This window comes from Cherax quadricarinatus, chromosome 37 (genome assembly GCF_038502225.1).
Source record: "Cherax quadricarinatus isolate ZL_2023a chromosome 37, ASM3850222v1, whole genome shotgun sequence".
Lineage (NCBI taxonomy): Eukaryota > Metazoa > Arthropoda > Malacostraca > Decapoda > Parastacidae > Cherax > Cherax quadricarinatus.
The window spans coordinates 6,852,221-6,870,914 of NC_091328.1; the positions used below are offsets into that span (position 1 = coordinate 6,852,221).

General features: G+C 39.8%; 1 protein-coding gene across 3 annotated transcripts in view; it reads right to left on the minus strand.

Annotated features, from left to right (window-relative positions):
* Positions 1 to 4,605: 4,605 nt before the first annotated feature.
* The window catches only part of LOC128701604 (WD repeat-containing protein 91), a 43,143-nt gene continuing 29,054 nt past the window's right edge, over positions 4,606 to 18,694 (minus strand). For all 3 annotated transcript variants that reach the window (XM_053795415.2, XM_053795399.2, XM_053795406.2), the window contains 5 exons: positions 17,571 to 17,747; positions 16,214 to 16,352; positions 15,406 to 15,621; positions 8,687 to 8,896; positions 4,606 to 6,909 (listed from right to left, as the gene is read on the minus strand). In XM_053795415.2, coding sequence (XP_053651390.1) covers positions 6,757 to 6,909; positions 8,687 to 8,896; positions 15,406 to 15,621; positions 16,214 to 16,352; positions 17,571 to 17,747 — 895 coding nt within the window. In that variant the 3' untranslated portion in view covers positions 4,606 to 6,756. The remainder of the gene's footprint in view (positions 6,910 to 8,686; positions 8,897 to 15,405; positions 15,622 to 16,213; positions 16,353 to 17,570; positions 17,748 to 18,694) is intronic.

Below are 18,694 nucleotides of genomic sequence, written 5' to 3' on the forward strand. Positions count from 1 at the left end.
CTCTTCCCTCTCCTCCATCTTCACAACCCCATTCTTCGCAACGCTCTGTTCCGTCGCTGCTTGAACGTCTTCCAATGCCACCACACGTTGACTTTTCTAACCCCTCTAGTCCATAGGTGCCTTTCCCTACGGATTCCTGGTATTTTCTTCATCGCCAATCATGGCCTATTTACAGTGGAATATCTGCGGCCTCAGGGGTAATCGGGGTGAGCTTCAGATGTTGCTTTCCAGGTTTTCCCCTGTTAGTGCTTGCTTACAAGAACCAAAATTACACTCAGCTGTTTTCCAACCTATCTCAGGCTATAATTTATTGTATTCTTCGGATCCTTTCTCAGATGGGACCTTTAATAAAAGTGCCCTTCTTCTACGCAATGATATTCTGTACTGTCAACTATTTGTCCATACCTCGCTGCAGCCCGTATCCACTTGAATAAGTGGTTTACAATATGTTCTTTATATATCTCTCCTCAAGCATTTTCTATCCCAGACTTTGCCTTTCTTGTTTCATCCTTACCACCACCACTTCTGTTACTTGGTGATTTTAACGCCCACCATTTCCTCTGGGGGGGGGCTCATTGTGACTCAGGTGGCATCCAGTTGGAGGCTTTTCTCGCCTCTCACCCCCTCCATGTTTTAAATACGGGTACTCCCACCCATTTTGATCCTCGTACTCATACTCTCTCTTGCATCGATCTATCAGTCTGCTCTTCCTCCACTGCACTAGACTTCACCTGGTCTGTTCTACCGGACTTACATGACAGCGATCATTTTCCAATCATTCTTACTTCTCCTTCATATTCACCACCTTTCCATAGCCCTCGCTGGCAATTTGATCGGGCAAATTGGGACCTTTACTCGCAGCTCACTGCTTTTAGTGAGGTTCCTTCTTCATCCTCCATTGATGAGCTCCTACACCTCTTCTCGACGTCAGTTTATACCGCAACTTCTCATTCTATACCCCAAACCTCAGGCAAGCATTCTCAGAAGTGCGTGCCTTGGTGGTCTCCTGCTTGTGCTCATGCAGTACGTTTGAAACTCGCTGCATGGGGCAGGTACCGATACAATAGAACCAATGAGAGACTTCTTGATTTTAAGCAGAAGTGTGCGATCGCTCGCCGTGTCATCCGTGATGCTAAACGCACTTGCTGGCGAGACTGTTTCCACCATCACCTCTGCTTCCTCTATGAGTGCAGTCTGGAAAAAAGTGAGGAAATTGAGTGGTAAATACTCTCCTGACCCGGCTCCTGTTCTACGGGTCGCCGGTATTGATGTAGCAAACCCTCTTGACGTTGCCATTGAAATTGGCACTCATCTGGTCCGTATTTCCCAGGGGCTCCATCTCTGCCCCTCGTTTCTTTCTTCAAAGTCTGCCAGAGAGTTAGTACCCTTGGACTTTTCTTCTCTCAGAGAAGAACAGTATAATGTGCCTTTTACACTTCAGGAACTGGAGGCAACACTCTCAGCTTGCCAATCATCGGCAGCTGGACCTGACGACATTCATATTCGTATGTTACAACATTTACATCAGTCAGCCCTTGTAGTCCTCTTACACTTCTTCAATCTTATTTGGGCACAAGGAGTTCTTCCCCAGCTGTGGAAATCTGCCATTGTTCTCCCTTTCCGCAAACCGGGTACCACAGGACATGATGCCTCCCACTATCGTCCCATTGCTCTTACTAGTGCAGTTTGCAAAGTGATGGAACGTCTGGTAAATCGCCGTTTAATGTGGTATTTAGAGACACACAACAGTCTCTCCGCTAGTCAATATGGCTTTCGTAAGGGCCGTTCTTCCATAGACCCCTTACTACGCTTGGATACGTATGTTCGTAATGCCTTTGCAAATAATCACTCGGTTATTGCCATATTTTTTGACCTTGAGAAAGCATATGACACAACTTGGAGGTATAATATTTTGGCCCAAGCCCACTCCTTAGGCCTCCGAGGCAATCTACCATCCTTCCTTAAGAACTTTTTAACCGACAGACACTTCCGTGTTCGAGTCAATAATGTGCTTTCCCCGGACTTTTTCCAAGCTGAAGGTGTCCCTCAGGGATGTGTTCTGAGCACAACACTTTTTCTCCTTGCTATTAATGATTTGGCCTCTAGTCTTCCATCAAATATTTGGTCATCACTCTATGTTGATGACTTCGCTATTGCTTGTGTAGGTGCTGACTGTCACCTCATTGCAGTTTCTCTCCAGCATGCGGTCGACCGTGTTTCCACTTGGGCCACCACGCATGGGTTTAAATTTTCCAGTACCAAAACTCACCAAATTACTTCACTAGACACTATGTCATCTCCGATCATCCTTTGTATCTCTATGGCTCTCGTATCCCAGAACGTGATAGTCAGGTTTCTAGGCCTTCTCTTTGACCGTAGGTTATCCTGGAAACCTCACATTACCTCTCTGAAGGCAACTTGTCACAGCCGGCTAAACCTTCTTAAAACCCTTGCTCATCTTTCCTGGGGAGCTGATCGTCGAACTCTGCTGCGCCTACATTCAGCCCTCGTTTTATCGAAACTCGATTATGGTGACCAGATTTATTCAGCGGCCTCTCCTGCTACTCTCTCTAGCCTTAACCCCATCCATCACCAAGGATTACGTTTATGCCTTGGTGCTTTTCGCTCTTCCCCTGTTGAGAGCCTCTATGCAGAAGCGAATGTTCCATCCTTGTCTGATCGCCGTGATGCCCATTGCCTTCGCTACTATGTACGCTCTCACGATCTCCAAAATCCTTCCATTTATAGAATGGTCACCGATATTAGTAGACATTATTTGTTCGCCGCCCCTGTTTGCTCCATCCCTTTTCTCTCCGCCTACATTGGCTCTTGTCTTCCCTTCAGTTCCCACCTTTATATGTTCATGTAGCATCTCACTTTTCCCTACTCCCCTGGGAAGTTCCAGCTGTTCAGGTCTGTTCATTCTCACTCCCTTGCTCGAAAGCCCAACTGACTACGGTGGCTTCCTGCTCTTTTTCTTGATCACTTCCACTCCCATTCTCATGCCACCGCTGTGTACACAGATGGCTCTAAGTCTTCAGACGGCGTCGGATTCGTAGCAGTGTTTCCGGACAGCGTCGTGCGGGGGCATTTACTATCTTCAGCTAGCATTTTTACTGCTGAACTGTATGTCATTCTTGCAGCACTTATTCGTATCACATCTATGCCTGTGTCATCATTTGTAGTAGTCTCAGACTCCCTTAGTGCTCTACAGGCTATACGAAAATTTGATACATCTCATCCCCTAGTTCTCCGTATCCAACTTTGGCTACGCCGTATCTCTACCAAACATAAAGATATTGTTTTTTGTTGGGTCCCTGGTCATGTCGACGTACAGGGCAATGAACAGGCAGACACTGCTGCGCGGTCAGCAGTACATGACCTACCAATTTCCTATCGAGGTGTTCCATTTCTTGACTATTTTGCTGCAATAGCTACCCACCTTCGCACCCGTTGGCAGCAACGTTGGTCAACTCTGCTCGGTAACAAACTTCATTCTATTAAACCGAGCATAGGTTACTGGCCGTCTTCTTGTCATCAGTGCCGAGGTTGGGAGACCACTCTCTCCCGCCTTCGCATTGGCCACACTCGTCTTGCTCATGGGTATCTCATGGAGAGGCACCCTGTTCCTCTCTGTGAGCAGTGTCAAGTTCCAGTATCGATTAGCCACATTCTGTTAGACTGCCCTCTCTATCACCGAGCACGCAGAATTTACCTCCAACGTCGTCTTCGTTCTACTACTCTTTATCTTCCCTTCTTGCTGATGGACCCTCCTTTAATCCTGACTCTCTCATTGACTTCTTGACAACGACTGATTTACTCCACAAACTCTGATGATGCTGCTCTTTACCCTTTCACCATCCACTGCCCCGCTGTTATCCGTAACCTATTACTCATCTATCTCCCTTTTACCACCTGATGCCCTCGCTTCCTTCCTGCCCTGCAGCGCTGTATAGCCCTTGTGGCTTAGCGCTTCTTTTTTATTATAATAATGGAAAATGACATCACCAGGTACCTTGATGCTGGTGAGGGGTTTTTGATCCAAGGAACTGGACTTAACTTCCCCTTCCTTGAAACGAACCTGATTGTCTCCCACTTTTCAAGTACTAATACATCCATTGGTAAAGTCCTTCCCGTCCCCTGGATATAGTAAAAATTCCATTCGGCAAAGGACTCTTAATTCAAGGAACTGTAACTAGTCTTCCAATTGTCTCCCATTTTCCTGGTGCTGTATGACCTTTACACGTTTAGTGTACCCTCCATAACTGTAATAGTATTTTACCTCTTCACACTTCTACTCTTAACATAAGCACCCCTTTGCCATACAAAGCTGAATGACCCACATAGGTTAGTACTCTAAATATAGGTACACCCTTTCTCCATCCTTGGCTCACAACAGGTAGGTAAGGTCTCAGCTGAGACCTTACCTACCTCCACCTGTTCTCTCTGGTGCCTTCCAGTCTTCTGCACAACCTGCTTAACCTCCATTCCTAACGTGATATAGGTGTACGTTTATTCTGGATGTCCTGCACAACAACCACTTTTACTATTTATCTTTTCCAAGACATTACTAGGCTTTGAAGGCATAATGAATTGTACAACATATAGATAAAAATAAGTCACTTTAATACATTAATATATAAATATGCAATTTAAGCACTTAATAAAAATCCATGAACAAATATTTACCAGCTTAACTATAATTATCTACTGTACAAGGAAAAAATTATGGATTAAGTACACTGTATTTACAATAACTGCAACAGAACAGAGCAGACAAATGATCTGGCTTGCTGGATCAATGTAATATCTACATATCTGGCACCTAACCCTTCCACAGATAAAACCTGATCACCTATTTCTCCAACTGCTGTAATAACCCTTAAGGGTTCACTGCTTACCAGTGATAATTCCTGCTGGCATATTATCAATGGTTAACAAATGCTAGTCACTAAAGAGTACTACCACCATTACATTCATAGGTAAAGTACTAAACTCTTGGGCCTCATCAAGTGCCTAGGGAATGAGGGGCAATCAGGTTCAATCCAAGGGATGGACAGGTTCAATTCCTTTGATTAAGAGCCCCATACCAAAAAATCTCCCTTGAGGGATCACTGAAGAGTACTACTATACATTGTACTTTACAAATACTTGTTTGGTAACATTTACCCAATGTGGTGGGTTTTACATAGTTGTACAGTATCTCTGGCATGATTTCCTTAAGACAAAACTCAATATTTTGAGAGTGCTCTTGAATCAAATGTTTCAGATGCTTTCACCGTTTTAGATTTGAAATGCCTCTCGATGAGTTGTGCAGAGTGAATTGGTAATCATGTAAGCATTTGCACTAAGCTGTATTACAAAATATATTTTTAAAAGACTAAATCTTTGTAGTTAATCATATTCAATTTTATAACCAAAGAGATTTATAGTTATACAGCATTTTAAAAAGTACACTTAGGATAGTCCTCTATAAATTTTTCAGCAGGACTCCTTGAGGAATGTTGAGTGCTCATGCTAGACACACCCTTAAAATTACATATATTTGTACACAGCCAAAGTAGTTCTCCAAGCATCCCTTACATTGTATATTTAAACTTTCAACTTAAACAGCTATTTCAAAGCACAGTAAAATAATGTACAAATTAAAAACAAGTTTATTGTAATAAACAATAAATTTAGTATGTGATTTTAATATTTTTACTGAAGAAGTGAATGTATTCAGATATTTGGGAGTAGATTTGTCAGCAGATGGGTTTATGAAGGACGAAGTTAACCGTAGAATTGATGAAGGAAAAAAGGCGAGTGGTTCATTGAGGTATCTGTAGCAACAAAAAATGTTATCCATGGAGAAAAAGAAGGGAATGCACAAGAGTATAGTGGTACCAGCACTCTTATATAGGTGTGAAGCATGAGTTGTGAATGCTGCAGCAAGGAGGAGGCTGGAGGCAGTGGAGATGTCATGTCTAAGGCCAATGTGTGGTGTAAATATTATGCAGAGAATTTGTAGTGTGGAAATTAGGAGGTGTGGAGTTACAAAAAGTATAATTCAGAGGGCTGAAGAGGGGTTATTGAGGTGGTTTGGTCATTTAGAGAGGATGGAATGACTAAGAAGGTGCATAAATCTGTAGTTAAGGGGTAGGGGTCATCTTAGGAAAGGATGGAGGGGGTAAAAGCAGTTTTGTGTGCAAGGGGCCTGGACATGCAGCAGGCATGTGTGAGCATGTTAGGAGTTAATGGAGACGAATGATTTTTTGGGACCTGACGAGCTGTTGGAATGTGAGCAGGGTAATATTTTGTGAAGGGATTTAGGGAAACTGGTTAGCCGGACTTGTGTCCTGGAGGTGGGTAGTACAGTGCCTGCACCTTAAAGTAGGGGTTTGGGATATTGGCTGTTTGGAGTGACATCTAGACTGTCAGTCATATATGGGCACCTCTGCAAAGACAGTGATTGTATGAATGATGGTGAAAGTACTTTTCTTTTTTTGGGTCACCCTGCCTCAGTGGGAGACGGCTGATGTCTTAAAAAAAAATATACCAGTACTATAGTGTCTGTAATAATAATAATGTTAATTTATAATGGTACATACACACAAATGGTACAGTATGAACATTAATAAAACTACTACAGTATAGTATTATGAAAAATAATTATGTATCTTCTATTGAATTTAGCTTACCGTACATTAAAGAATTTAGAAACGATTGTGTATGTCGTGAAGAGGTTGAGAGGGTGGAGTGGGCACAATTTGTCCTTCACTGATGCATTAATGTGGCAACTGTAACAGAGCCGTCGAGTGCTGCAGCTACCGAGGTGCCACACTGAAGGGCGTTACACCAGTCCACAGTCACTACAGGTGATCTGTGCCCACCCACCACCAGTGCCTGCTCCAGGTTGTTGTCACCAACCTGTGAGTGTCAGATAATGGTGACTTTTTATCTGTGGCACTAACATAACTGTACAGTATACTGTCATTAACAACTAGTTATGATAGTGCTTTCACAGGTCTGCACTCTTGAAATGGGATGCCTTGATGGCAGTGAAGAGCTTTTGATCCAGGGAATTAGAACTACTTTCTTGGATCAAACCTGATTACCTCCTATTTCCCAGGTAATTTAAAACATGCCTGTGCTTGCCCATGATTACATAAATAATAATTTGCATGTCTAGAGAAAAGTGCAAGGAGAAAATAAATTTAAAGCATTGACTTCAGACATCAGATAATTTACTTGGTATTAGGAAAGATATAAATAAGGTTATAAGAATCCAAGTTTAAAAACATAAACATATGCTCTATTCATTAAGCTATGTATAGGATGTATATACACTATTACATATCTTCAATTAAAGGTGCAATTAGATGTTGGGAGGCAGCTGAACAGCCTTGGGCCCTGGACACTTATTGTGTTGTCTCTCATTGTACTCGTGGCGCCCCTGCTTTTCATCGGGGGAATGTTGCATCTCCTGCCGAGTCTTTTGCTTTCTTAGGGAGTGATTATCGTGTGCAGTGTATGACCATGCAAAATCTAGCAGGTCATACACTGCCTCGGGGGTGGGAGGTAATTAGGTTTGATCCAAGGAATGGAATATATCTGATTCCTTGGATCAAGAACATTCACCAGCATTAAGGCACCCCTTTAAATGTTCCTAAGTTTGTTCATTCATACTATATTTTCTCAGCTCAGGTTACACCTAATATTACACACTCTTGCATCAACTTGTGAATAATCACTTGTTCAGCCGGCCCTCCAGCTGTAACTCTTCCAGTCTTGCTCTTTCAAGCCAGGGCTTTCATCTGCCATTTTTCCTCAGTTGAGCTACTCTCTCATTCACTTCCATACACTCTGCTCTCAATCATGCAATTCAAACTCATGCAGTTGGGTTCATAGTAAATGCTTTAAATGTAACACCTAAAATGCAACATAAGAACCAGTATCACTTAAAAGTACAGGAAGGTCCTGCTTTACAGTGTTTTGCTAATGCAGTGGTTTTCAATTATGCCCATTCATTTATTCAGACTGCCTGCAATAAATATATTCACATTCACCACTCACTACAAGCTAAGGATGAAAATATTTTAAGGTAAGTAATGTGTGTACTGTATATGAATTTTTTAGGCTTAGCTCTATTGCTCATTTAATATATGATAATGTAACATGTTATCAGACTTATATGCATTTGAAAGTGAACTAAGTCTACTGTTCACTTTACAGCAGTTTTCGCTCTATATCAGTAGCCCGGAATCTAACCTGCTGTATAAGCGGGGCCCTTCTGTACAATATTTATTCATCAATATAGATCTTGGTACATTTCACACCAACTTATCAGGCTATAAAACAATGCGGTACCAAATTACTGAAACTGTTGTATACAAAACATAGGGTAGATCAAAAGCAAATTTTAATACATTACACTGATTTAAAATCATTCCTAATCTCTTCACAAACAATTTACTTTTGCTTTAATTCGTGCTCAGGTACGTACACATCAGAAAAAGTTTCAGCTGTCTAATGTGCATCAGCCTCATTCACTGTCAGACACGCTACAATATGCATACTATATTCAATACAATGTTCCAGATTTATTGGCACCAGGCATTAAACTCAAACTACTCAGTAAGACTCACTTAAATCTCTTAAAATTTTTTTACTCGAAAGCTACATTTTTGGAACACTATATACTGACCTTGTATACAATAGGTCCAGATGGTGAGCATGTTAGCACATGGTCTCCATCCTGATGTAGGGCAAACAATGGACCATAAGGACGTAGGAGAACACTGCGCCCTGAACCTGCCCCTCCTCCAACACCAACCAGGAAGGGTCCAGCAGCACGTTCGTGGAGGACGTGGTCCATTACACGTGCACCCGTCTGGGCCATGCTCCAACACGCAAACTGTTGATAACATAATTTTTTTTTTAACAAGTCGGCTGCCTCCCACCGAGGCAGGGTGACCCAAAAAGAAAGAAAATCCCCAAAAAGAAAATACTTTCATCATCATTCAACACTTTCACCTCACTCACACACAATCACTCTTTTTGCAGAGGTGCTCAGAATACAACAGTTTAGAAGTATATACATATAAAGATACACAACATATCCCTCCAAACTGCCAATATCCCAAACCCCTCCTTTAAAGTGCAGGCATTGTACTCCCCATTTCCAGGACTCAAGTCTGGCTATATAAAATAACTGGTTTCCCTGAATCCCTTCACTAAATATTACCCTGCTCACACTCCAACAGCTCGTCAGGTCCCAAATACCATTCGTCTCCATTCACTCCTAACACACTCATGCATGCTTGCTGGAAGTCCAAGCCCCTCGCCCACAAAACCTCCTTTACCCCCTCCCTCCAACCCTTTCGAGGATAACCCCTACCCCGCCTTCCTTCCCCTACAGATTTATACGCTCTAGATGCCATTCTACTTTAATCCATTCTCTCTAAATGACCAAACCACCTCAACAACCCCTCTTCAGCCCTCTGACTAATACTTTTATTAACTCCACACCTAATTTCCACACTCCGAATTTTCTGCATAATATTTACACCACACATTGCCCTTAGACAGGATGTCTCCACTGCCTCCAACTGCCTCCTCTCTGCAGCATTTACAACCCAAGCTTCACACCCATATAAGAGTGTTGGTACCACTACTTTCATACATTACCTTCTTTGCCTCCATAGATAACATTCTTTTTATTTTTATTTTTTTTTATTATCACACTGGCCGATTCCCACCAAGGCAGGGTGGCCCAAAAAAGAAAAACTTTCATCATCATTCACTCCATCACTGTCTTGCCAGAAGGGTGCTTTACACTAGTTTTTAAACTGCAACATTAACACCCCTCCTTCAGAGTGCAGGCACTGTACTTCCCATCTCCAGGACTCAAGTCCGGCCTGCCGGTTTCCCTGAACCCCTTTATAAATGTTACTTTGCTCACACTCCAACAGCACGTCAAGCATTAAAAACCATTTGTCTCCATTCACTCCTATCAAACACGCTCACGCATGCCTGCTGGAAGTCCAAGCCCCTCGCACACAAAACCTCCTTTACCCCCTCCCTCCAACCTTTCCTAGGCCGACCCCTACCCTGCCTTCCTTCCACTACAGACTGATACACTCTTGAAGTTATTCTGTTTCGCTCCATTCTCTCCACATGTCCGAACCACCTCAACAACCCTTCCGCAGCCCTCTGGACAACAGTTTTGGTAATCCCGCACCTCCTCCTAACTTCCAAACTACGAATTCTCTGCATTATATTCACACCACACATTGCTCTCAGACATGACATCTCCACTGCCTCCAGCCTTCTCCTCGCTGCAACATTCATCACCCATGCTTCACACCCATATAAGAGCGTTGGTAAAACTATACTCTCATACATTCCCCTCTTTGCCTCCAAGGACAAAGTTCTTTGTCTCCACAGACTCCTAAGTGCACCACTCACCCTTTTCCCATCATCAATTCTATGATTCACCTCATCTTTCATAGACCCATCCGCTGACACGTCCACTCCCAAATATCTGAATACATTCACCTCCTCCATACTCTCTCCCTCCAATCTGATATCCAATCTTTCATCACCTAATCTTTTTGTTATCCTCATAACCTTCCTCTTTCCTGTATTCACTTTCAATTTTCTTCTTTTGCACACCCTACCAAATTCATCCACCAATCTCTGCAACTTCTCTTCAGAATCTCCCAAGAGCATATATATATATATATATATATTTTCAACAAGTCGGCCATCTCCCACCGAGGCAGGGTGACCCAAAAAAGAAAGAAAATCCCCAAAAAGAAAATACTTTCATCATCATTCAACATTTTCACCACACTCACACATTATCACTGTTTTTGCAGAGGTGCTCAGAATACAACAGTTTAGAAGCCTATACATATAAAGATACACAACATACCCCTCCAAACTGCCAATATCCCAAACTCCTCCTTTAAAGTGCAGACATTGTACTTCCCATTTCCAGGACTCAAGTCCGACTATATGAAAATAATATTACTGTATATGAAAGTATATATATATATATATATATATATATATATATATATATATATATTTATATTTATATATATATATATATATATATATATATATATATATATATATATATATATATTTTTTTTTAACAAGTCGGCCGTCTCCCACCGAGGCAGGGTGACCCAAAAAAGAAAGAAAATCCCCAAAAAGAAAATATTTTCATTATCATTCAACACTTTCACCACACTCACACATTACCACTGCTTTTGCAGAGGTGCTCAGAATACAACAGTTCAGAAGCATATACGTATAAAGATACACAACATATCCCTCCAAACTGCCAATATCCCAAACCCCTCCTTTAAAGTGCAGACATTGTACTTCCCATTTTCAGGACTCAAGTCCGACTATATGAAAATAGCCGGTTCCCTGAATCCCTTCACTAAATATTACCCTGCTCACACTCCAACAGATCGTCAGGTCCCAAGTATCATTCGCCTCCATTCACTCCTATCTAATACACTCATGCACGCTTGCTGGAAGTCCAAGCCCCTAGCCCACAAAACCTCCTTTACCCCCTCTTTCCAACCCTTTCGAGGACAACCCCTACCCCTCCTTCCTTTCCCTATAGATTTACATGCTTTCCATGTCATTCTACTTTGATCCCTTCTCTCTAAATGACCATACCACCTCAACAACCCCTCTTCTGCCCTCTGACTAATGCTTTTATTAACTCCACACCTTCTCCTAATTTCCACACTCCGAATTTTCTGCATAATATTTACACCACACATTGCCCTTAGACAGGACATCTCCACTGCCTCCAACCGTCTCCTCGCTGCTGCATTTACCACCCAAGCTTCACATCCATATAAGAGTGTTGGTACTACTATACTTTCATACATTCCCTTCTTTGCCTCCATAGATAACATTTTTTGACTCCACATATACCTCAACGCACCACTCACCTTTTTTCTCTCATCAATTCTATGATTAACCTCATCCTTCATAAATCCATCCGCCAACACGTCAATTCCCAAGTATCTGAAAACATTCACTTCTTCCATACTCCTCCTCCCCAATTTGATATCCAATTTTTCTTTATCTAAATCATTTGATACCCTCATCACCTTACTCTTTTCTATGTTCACTTTCAACTTTCTACCTTTACACGCATTCTCAAACTCATCCACTAACCTTTGCAATTTTTCTTTAGAATCTCCCATAAGCACAGTATCATCAGCAGAAAGTAACTGTGTCAATTCCCATTTTGAATTTGATTCCCCATAATTTAATCCCACCCCTCTCCCGAATACCCTAGCATTTACTTCTTTTACAACCCCATCTATAAATATATTAAACAACCATGGTGACATTACACATCCCTGTCTAAGACCTACTTTTACCGGGAAGTATTCTCCCTCTCTTCTACACACCCTAACCTGAGCCTCACTATCCTCATAAAAACTCTTTACAGCATTTAGTAACTTACCACCTATTCCATATACTTGCAACATCTGCCACATTGCTCCTCTATCCACTCTATCATATGCCTTTTCTAAATCCATAAATGCAATAAAAACTTCCCTACCTTTATCTAAATACTGTTCACATATATGCTTCAATGTAAACACTTGATCTACACATCCCCTACCCACTCTGAAGCCTCCCTGCTCATCCGCAATCCTACATTCTGTCTTACCTCTAATTCTTTCAATTATAACCCTACCGTATACTTTTCCTGGTATACTCAGTAAACTTATTCCTCTATAATTTTTACAATCTCTTTTGTCCCCTTTCCCTTTATATAAAGGGACTATACATGCTCTCTGCCAATCCCTAGGTACCTTCCCCTCTTTCATACATTTATTAAACAAAAGTACCAACCACTCCAACACTATATCCCCCCCTGCTTTTAACATTTCTGTCATGATCCCATCAGTTCCAGCTGCTTTACCCCCTTTCGTTCTACGTAATGCCTCACGTACCTCCACCACACTTACATTCTGCTCTTCTTCACTCCTAAAAGATGGTATACCTCCCTGGCCAGTGCATGAAATTACCGCCTCCCTTTCTTCCTTAACATTTAAAAGTTCCTCAAAATATTCTCGCCATCTACCTAATACCTCCCTCTCCCCATCTACTAACTCCCCTACTCTGTTTTTAACTGACAAATCCATACTTTCCCTAGGCTTTCTTAACTTGTTTAACTCACTCCAAAATTTTTTCTTATTTTCATTAAAATTTCTTGACAGTGCCTCTCCCACTCTTTCATCTGCTCTCCTTTTGCACTCTCTCACCACTCTCTTCACCTTTCTTTTATTCCCCATATACTCTGCTCTTCTTATAACACTTCTGCTTTGTAAAAACCTCTCATAAGCTACCTTTTTCTCTTTTATCACACCCTTTACTTCATCATTCCACCAATCACATATACAATACACAGGTGGCTCTTGCATACTGTGCTGGTTACATACCTACAATCAATACCGTGTGTATTCACAGTACATATCATGATAATTCTTTTTTTTTTTTTTTAGAATACAGTGGACCCCCGCTTTACGATCAGCTCCCAATGAGACCAATTATGTAAGTGCGTTTGTACATGTATGTTTGGGGGTCTGAAATGGACTAATCTAATTCACAATATTCCTTCTGGGAACAAATTCGGTCAGTACTGGCACCTGAACATACTTCTGGAATGAAAAAATATCGTAAACCGGGGGTCCACTGTATTCACTTGAGAAGTAGAAAAAAATATGGTTACATTCCACAGATCTCCAAAAACAACAAAGTTTTTTAATACTATCTAAATTTGTCCAAAATAATAGTTTTTTGATATCTTAGTGTTAATCTAGAAATGTGTGGAGGGAGTTGATTTTGCCTCACTAGACCTATTTGGATGTAGTGAGGTTTAGACAGAATATTTAAATTAACTTAGGGTAACTCAACAAATTCAAACAATGTAACCTATTTTCACTGTGGTCCCTTAACCCTTTCAGGGTCCCCAGGCCCTCTCCCAGACTTATTCTCAGGGTCGCCCAAATTTCAAAAAAAATAAATTATTTTTTCTTATCAAAAGATAGAGAATATTTCCCTGATCATAATGACACCAAAAGTATGAAATTTGATGGAAAACTTACAGAATTATGCTCTAGCGAATTTACCGGTCTCGACGATGTTTACACATTGGCGATTTTGCTCACTTTGAGCCCTATTTTCGGCCAATTCCAGTGTACTAGTCGACAAAACTCATAACTATTTCGCTAGAACTCAATTTTTTCTATCGAATGAGTACAAGAAACCACCCATTTACCAATTTCAGCTATCCAGTACAGTGGTCAGAATTTAGCAATTTTGCCAATTTCACACAAATTTCAAAAGATGCCAATTTTCAAATAGGGTCCAGAATAAACAAGAAAGACATTCCTGGCACTAAAATAACATTTCCTCTGTTCATTAGTGACGTCCCCATACCTCTCTTACATTCTTTTGCTTTCCACTTTGAATTTTTATTCTCACAAAAAATAGAAGATTTACTGTTATGCATTAGTGTAGAAATGGTATAAATAATATCAGCACACTTGTGAAAGAATATTAGACTCACCAGTTGACGTGTATTAGACGTTTAGCATGATTTGTTTACTTTTGAACTTTGGTAAAAATTGAACATTTCTGGTACTTTGAGCTCAATTTCAAGGTACTTTTCATTGTAAAACCAGTCAAAATCATCTCAATTTCTGTAATATGTCTTCCATTCTATAAAATGAGATCAGGAAAACTAGAATACAACAATAAATACCATACGAAAATACAATGCAAAGTCGCTGTTTTAATCCAAAAACACAGTCAAAGTTTTTTTTTTCTCATTACACACCGTGTGCTGCAGGATTTTTTTTATACTGCGCACACTGACCACATAAACCCATTCTTTCACATGTAGGCCTACCAGCTTTCTCTCACTAGATTTGAGGGTGCTAGAATTTAGGTGTACTAGTACGTAAAAAACCCTGGTGCGTAAGCTGTACTAGTACATCCGAAACCCTGAAAGGGTTAAATAATGTTCTTTGAGTACATATACACTGTGACTGAAGGAATAAAATAAATGCTTCAGCCACTGAAGAAATAGGACCTCACTCATCCAAGCTGTCTTGGTAGACTGCCAAAGTGGTTTTGTCTATCTTTCAAAGCACTGGGATTTTGGAAGCAATAAATAACCATCAACTTGCACTTGAAATCATCTGATGTATTAGCGCACAGAAAGAAGTTGAAATGATTCTCTGATGCTTGGTTAATACTAAACTAGGCCATTTTTCCCCTTAAAAAATGTATATTTTTTTTATTAAAAAGAAAGACATCAAGGTTGTAAACAAATTCACCATATTTATTATATTTTTTGAGTCTACTTACTCTATTGTCACTGCCAATGGTGTAGATATTATTCTCTTGAGGTGAGAGCCGAACTGTGAATACTTCTCCTTGATGTGCTGGCCAAGAAGCTATGACGTCAGGGCATCGTAAGTCAATAATTCTCACTGAACCATCATTGCAACCACATACAAGCAAGCCACCATTGTGGTTCATTATACACCCATTAACTACACCGCCTTCTATCCTGTAAGAACTCTGTCAGAAAAAATTAATTAAATCATGTTTGTGAGTTCACAAATAACTTTTTTAGTGTGTGTGTTTGCATATTACTGTTCTACAAACTTAAATGCAAATCTTTCAGCATTTTGAAATATCTTTTTTTTTTTTTTTAAACAAACTGGCCATCTCCCATTTAAGTCTTGCAAGAATATCTTTTATACATAATTTTATTCTCTATTTTTAAGTGTACCTTTACTGCAGTGTACTTTATTTGCATGGAACTAGAGCAATGCTGCCAAAAGTAATCATTTACTAATTTAAAAAATTAAAATTATTTATTTCAAAAGAGCCATACAAGTACAGTGGTTATACATAAGAAATGAATACATATTGTGTTTCATCATAATATAATAGGGATGAAATCAGATACAATATCTTGTTCGTTCATTAGTTGAAATCTTGCACTTTATTTACTTGGGACTACTCAAGAACAATGCCAGTCATTATTGACTAATTTAGTGTACTTCTTTGGTCATAATTAACAAATTTAGTCAAAGAATAAAACACTTGACCTGTAAGTCATGCAGGACTCAATCATCAGAAGATTTTGTGTGTACCATCACCATACCTCCACTCTGAGACTCTTCATGTCTAGTGTGTGTAGTGCTGGAGGTGCGGGAGGTGTTGAGGTTCCCTGAGGACGCACTCGCGGGGCGACGCTCACCACTGCACTACCCTCACCTGGACTCATGCGCACACCCATTATTCTGTTAGTTTATAAAAAAAGTACAATCAGAATATTCACATTATTAACAATCTTACTAGTTTCATTACAATGCAATGTTGCATACAGATTTTTAACCCTTTGACTGTTTTGGCCATATATGTACGTCTTACGAGTCAATGTTTCGGATGTATATGTACTCAATAATTTTAGTGGCTTCAAATCAAGCAGGAGAAAGCTGGTAGGCCCACATGTGAGAGAATGGGTGTGTGTGGTCAGTGTGCACTGTATAAAAAAAATCCTGCAGTATGCAGTGCATAATGAAAGGAAAAACACTCCGACTGTATTTTTGGATTAAATTGCCAACTTTGAGGTGTACTATTTTCGTATAGTATTTATGGCTGTATTCTTGTTTTCTTGGTCTCATTTGATAGAATGGAAAACATATTACAGAAATAGAGATGATTTTGATTAGTTTCACAGTGAAAATGACCTTGAAATTGAGCTCAAAATAGCGGAAATGTTCGATTTTTACCAACGTTCAAGAGTACGCAAATAACACCACACGTCCAATACACATCAATTGGGAAGTCTAATGTTCTTTCACTAGTACACTGATATTATTTATACCATTTTTACAATTATGCAGTAGTCTGCATAACAGTAAATCTTCTATTTTTTGCATGAAAATGGTCAAATTGCCAATTTCTGACCACTTTATTGGGTAGTTCAAATCGGTAAATGGGCAGTTTCTTGTACTCAGTTAAGAGAAAAAATGGAGTTCTAAAGAAATAGCTATGAGTTTGGTTAACTGGAACAATGGAATTGGCCGAAAATAGGGCTCAAAGTCGGAGAAATCGCCGATGCATATACTACATTGCCAAGATCGCTAACTTCACAGGAGCGTAATTCCGTAAGTTTTCGATCAAGTTTCTTACTTTTGGTGTCATTACCATTGGGAAAAGATTATCATTTCATAAGAAAAAATAATTTTTTTTTTCCAAAAATTTTTCGACAGAATGACAGTTTCAGAAAGGGGCCTGTGACAGTCAAAGGGTTAAGTACAGTAACTAATAACAATGTCATATTATAGCAAAGAATTTTGATGTTTCATAGTGAATAATAAATTGTAGTTTATATTAAAATTTAAAATATAAATTTGTAATGAGAATTATCAGCACAGATACTGATACAAAATGCCAATGAATCTTCGTTTAAACTAGTCTGTCATTCTGTATTTACAAACATGATGCTGCCTGACCTTTGATCCTTAAAAACTGGACATGTGTCGGGTCCAATTTCCCACACTGTCTTCTTGTCTCGGGTGTCAAAAAGACGTAGGGTAGCAGCCTTGGTGGCAATGAGCAGGAATCGTTCACCCCGTGGCAACCACTCCACAGCTGTGACAGCACTTTTTACCACCACTCCACAATGAGTTCTGTATAGCAGATAGTGCTTGGTAAGGCAGAAACAAAAAAATCATTGTAATCTATACCAATTATAAAAATAGATGTTCTTCAATAATTTAAAATAACACAAACAAATTTATGTCACTGAACAACAAAGATTTTTTTTTGTCATAAGAAGGGAGGCAGGTGCCTCGATGCTAGTAAAGGCCATTTGATTCAAATTATTATTATTATTATTATTATTATTATTATTACAGTATAGACAGGAGAACATAAGGTAATTAGATTTGATGCAAGGGAAGGTTAGCCCTAATTCCTTGAATTAAGAACTCTTCATCTGCATCAAGGTACCCTCCTCGAACATCCCAAGAATTGGAGCTACCCACCCTGTTCCTTGGATAAGACTTGATTAACATCAATTGTTTGTTTATTTCTCAGGTAGTGAATGACTCCATGAACATAATAATTATAATAATAAAAACAATAATAATAATCATAATAATCCAATTCTTTGGATGAAAAGCACAATGAATATAATGATAATTCTGTACCATAAAGATTAACTAGATCAACTACCCAGGGAGGTACTACCGTCCTGCCAAGTGAGTGTAAAATGAAAGCCTGTAATTGTTTTACATAATGGAAGGATTGCTGGTGTCTTTTTTTTCTGTCTCATAAACATGCAAGATTTCAGGTACGTCTTGTTACTTCAACTTACACTTAGGTCACACTACACATACATGTACACATTTATGTATACACACTCATCTGAGTTTTCTTTGATTTTATCTTAAAAGTTCTTGTTCTTATTGCTATTCCTTTTATATCCATGAGGAAGTGGAACAAGAATCTTTCCTCTGTAAGCCATGCGTGTTGTAAAAGTCAACTAAAATGCTGGAAACAATGGGCTAGTAACCCCTTTTCCTGTATAGCTTACTAAAAAGAAAAAGAAGAAAACTGTCAAAGTTGGATGTTT